This window comes from Lupinus angustifolius, unplaced genomic scaffold (assembly GCF_001865875.1).
Source record: "Lupinus angustifolius cultivar Tanjil unplaced genomic scaffold, LupAngTanjil_v1.0 Scaffold_387, whole genome shotgun sequence".
NCBI classification, from domain to species: Eukaryota; Viridiplantae; Streptophyta; class Magnoliopsida; order Fabales; family Fabaceae; genus Lupinus; species Lupinus angustifolius.
In genome coordinates, this window is record NW_017727795.1 from 310683 (window position 1) to 315201 (window position 4519).

The following is a 4519-nucleotide window of genomic DNA, read 5'->3' on the forward strand; positions in this document are numbered from 1 at the left end:
AAAATCCTTCATGAGGAATATTTGTTGCCCCACGTCTGCTTGATCAAGATTCCATGTTCACTGTTGCTAATGATCTCACAAGGTTAATATCCCTATGCTAGATATTGTGAAACACCACGAGCAGGACTGTGGAGCCTCATGAAATTGATGCAATATCCTAGCGTCTACACGTTAGGTAGACAATGAACCCAATCAATTTAACATTTATTTGAAACTCAACTTGTTATTTACCCTAATAAACTTGGATCATGAATTAAACTAGTTAAACTAAAGTCAACAATTGAGTTTATTAGATAAATAAGTTGAAAATAAAAAACTATAATTCAACTCGTCATGTTTATGAGTTGATTTGATAATAAATATAAAAAATCTCTAAATCTATACATGTTAAATATATAATTGTATATAACTTAACGAGGTGAGCTAACTTAACTCGAGTTCCTCTGACTCATTTGCCCCATACATCCTGGCACATTAAACCCCTTAACTAAACATTATATAGGCAATATAATAGCTAAAATATTATTTTAATTTAACTGTAGTTAATTCTATGTATTAATAAATTATATTATGCGTCTCTTTTCTAACACTTTGATCTTAAAATAATAACTGTCTAATGTATATTCATTATTCCCATAGCCTTCAAGCTCTATTTATTTATTTTAATATATATTTCTAAGAGAAGAAATCTAGGCTGAATTAGAAATTTTAAACAATTCTCTTACAAATGCATGCATTACTTACTGAATGTTATTTACAATAATTGTAGCTCCATGGTTGAAAATTTTCGAAATCAGTTTTCTTTATCTTATTTGAAATCATTTATGTTATAAGATAGTTTGAATAAATTGATTGTATTAATTTTATAGTGAAATATTAGGTATGTTTAATGATAACATTTTAATAAATAATTTTATTAATGTAAGAAAGATAACATATTTTATATTAAAAAATTGGCCCCAATTATTGACTTTCTGTGGCCCCATAAATGAAATATATCTTCTATGAAATTCAAACATCTCTTTTGTCTTACTCTTTGAAGAAAGTTAAATGTCTCTCTCCACAGATTTATCATATTTCTTTGTTTTGCTATGTACAATATTTACTAGTTTGGGAAGTTAAAGAAAGTAAATTGTGGTTGTGGCTGCGATTGTAGTTGCAGTTATGGTTATTGTGATTGTGGTCATTGTAATGTGGATTACGTCCGTTGTGGTGTAAATTATTTTTGGAGTAAAAACATATTTTAACATCGATGCGATCTAATGCGGTTACGTTGTGTTCCGATGCGATCTAAATACGGTCCGATACGATTGTGTTGCGGCCTGTTGCGGCCACATCACTATGATTCAGCATCGCACCGCAATCAGCACAACCCCAATATTGTAGTCGCATCATGTGATGCAATACCTAATTTGAAACACACATTTCACACAGTATGCACTACCCTTTGTTTTCTATAAATACCACTTTCCTTTGCAAATTACTCAGACCATAGAGGACAATCAACAACTAAGGGCACTAACAAAGTACCAGTGGTTCTCATTTATGTGATACTATGGCTTCAACACTGAGACATGCATTTTCTCATATACTTATTCTTCTAGCTTTCCTCTCAATATTCCTAGTGATACCTTCTTCTTGTTTTAACCTTGGAAAGTTTCTTAATGTTTCATACTCCCAATCTGGATCAGATTGGTCACCTGCAATAGCTACTTGGTATGGACCTGCTCATGGCGATGGAAGTGAAGGTATTAGAAAAATATAGTTACGTTTACAGTAGCAGTAATTAAGAATGTTTTAGAATTTATAATAATGCTTAAGTTACACTTGCAAATTGAAATAGTTATGAAGATTAATATATTATAATTTTGTAGGTGGTGCTTGTGGATATGGTAGAGCTGTTGGGCAGCCTCCATTTTCGAGAATGATAACTGCTGGAAGTCCTACTTTGTATAAGTCTGGAAAAGGGTGTGGTTCTTGTTATGAGGTGCAAACAATATATAAATTCAATTCACTGCATTAAATTGCCAAAAAAAAGAGGATAAGTATAAATCAGTAAAGCTTTGCATTAATTATGACAAAGTTAGACAAGGAAAATATAAGACATGACCCTTATTGTGTCAACATATATATTAGTTAAAAAATAATTTCAAATATCTAATTGTTTTTTACTAGTCATGAATAAGTGGCTCAAGTGTACAAGACCCTCACCTATGAGGGTCAAGGAAATTATATTTGTTCATGCTCCCACTTTTCTAAGTAACCTTGGATACCATTTAATGTTCTTGTTTCCACTTTTCTAAGTAACTTAAAGATACCATTTTAAAATATTGGATTTTGGCAAGTTTTACTCTCATAAATGATACAAACAACCTTAGTATAGAGAAATGTAAAAAAATTAATTCAACAATGACATTTATAATAATTTTGAACAACCTCTTAGTTTTGGTAAAGAGAGGGAGGTGGGAGATTTTCTTTTTTCATATAATTTTGTGAAGGATGCAATACAAATTATGTTTTAAGTGCATGTAAATGAGAGTGGCTTTGCCTTAGATCTTTGTCACGTTTTTTTACATGCAAAACTTTTAGGAACTTTTTATTTCTAAATTGATATGTAATTTAAAAAAAAATTCTGAAAATATTGTTTATAGATTATTTAAAAATATAAATCATTAAAATACATGTAACATTTTTTAATTATTTCTATGTATTTGGCTCCTTGTTCACATTTCAAAATTATACTTCAGGTTAGGTGCACTGCAAATTCTGCATGCTCTGGCAATCCTGTTATAGTTGTCATAAGTGATGAATGTCCGGGTTGCTCGGATGCTGAATTTCATTTTGACTTGAGTGGTAGTTCTTTCAGTGCCATGGCAGTTTCAGGTGAAGATCAAACGTTACTCAATGCTGGAAAAATTGAGATTCAGTATAAAAGGTAGGTTTTAAATTTAATTAATTAATTTGTTCCATATGCGGACAAGTGTTTTAATTATATATATTCCCAACATCATAAAACTCAACTTTTTTCGCTATTTTCACCATAAATATTTCAACTTTCTTAGACTTTAAGTTTGGATTTTTGAATGTATGGTTATTACTTTTGTAGGTGCCATTTTCTTCAACATTTTGTTTATTAATGATGGAATAATATAGGTATACTGAAAAACAGTTGAATAGACAGTTTAATAGTTAAATCATATATGACTGAAATTAAATATATATTTTCATATTAAGTTATGTCCATTTTATTTAATTTTTAAACTTTTATAATAAAAATAAACAAGGCCACGTTAGATCATAGGATGATTAAAAGATTAAAAATTTGATTCTCGATAATAAAAGTTGTTGAAAAGGGTAGTCATACACCCCAAAATGAGTTTGTTCCTCATCTAAAATATGAAGGACTACCTTTCATAGTGAAAAAAAAAAAATAAACACTTAAATTATAACTTAAACCTCGCATGTATAACCAATATCTATAACAATGCTATGTTGTAACTAAAACAAACAAAGTTGTTGATGGAAATTTTGTAGAGCTGAATGCAACTTTCCGGGTACGTCAATAGCTTTCCACATAGACTCTGGATCCAACCAAGAATATTTTGCAACCCTTATAGAATATGAGGATGGAGATGGTGATCTTGGCATTGTAGAACTCAAGGAATCACATGACTCAGGCTCATGGTATTCCATGCAACAATCATGGGGTGCTGTTTGGAAACTTGACCATGGCTCACCACTACAAGCACCATTCTCTATCAGGCTAACCACACTTGAGTCCAAAAAGACTGTTGTGGCCAATAATGTGATTCCTAAAGGGTGGAATCCTGGTCAGACATATAGATCAATTGTGAATTTTGCCACATGAGATGTCTGTGCAATTTGTAACATTAGCAAGTAGTTGTCCTACTTTATATTATGCATATGAAAGAAGAAAATCATAAGTTGTTATGTTAGTGGACTATGAATTGTCTTTTTAAACAATATGAATAAAATATATATTTACTATTAGTCATTGTGTGTGTTAATTACGACTGGATCTGCCTTTACCTTCAAGGGAGATGAATTTTCAGTATATCAAGTCCACTCATTATTAAGTCAACCAATTTATTAATAAATAAAAAATAATTATAACTATAAGTCTATAACTAAAAATCTATTTTTAAATCGCTTTCTACTTGAACGGGAACGTGAGTCTCAACAAGATATTTAAAAGTCCAAAATACTGCAATAAAAATTATGACATTTTAAATAAAGATACTAATATAATGGAAAGAAAGCAAAACATAATCAAACATGGAAGGTTTTCAAATTTCTTCCATTGAAGATGACAACAATCAAATTTAGTCCATGAGATGAAATTTGGGCATCCACTATTTTTTGGGGAGTGGGTAAAATGTATAATTGATCTATAAATTGCATAAAGAGATCAAATTCTTCTTCAACTCAGATGTATGTTTAATTAACCTCACATAACTTGTTGGCAATACTATCATCTATCCATTCCAACTTTTATGTG

At 30.4% G+C, this 4519-nt stretch overlaps 1 protein-coding gene across 1 annotated transcript; it reads left to right on the forward strand.

Annotated features, from left to right (window-relative positions):
* Nucleotides 1–1502: 1502 nt before the first annotated feature.
* Nucleotides 1503–3914, forward strand: LOC109341178 (putative expansin-B2). The gene is made up of 4 exons (XM_019579020.1): nt 1503–1748; nt 1875–1987; nt 2748–2935; nt 3535–3914. The coding sequence occupies exons 1-4, from the start codon at nt 1556–1558 to the stop codon at nt 3866–3868; spliced, it is 828 nt and encodes a 275-aa protein (XP_019434565.1). The 5' UTR covers nt 1503–1555; the 3' UTR covers nt 3869–3914.
* The last annotated feature ends 605 nt before the right edge of the window (nt 3915–4519 follow it).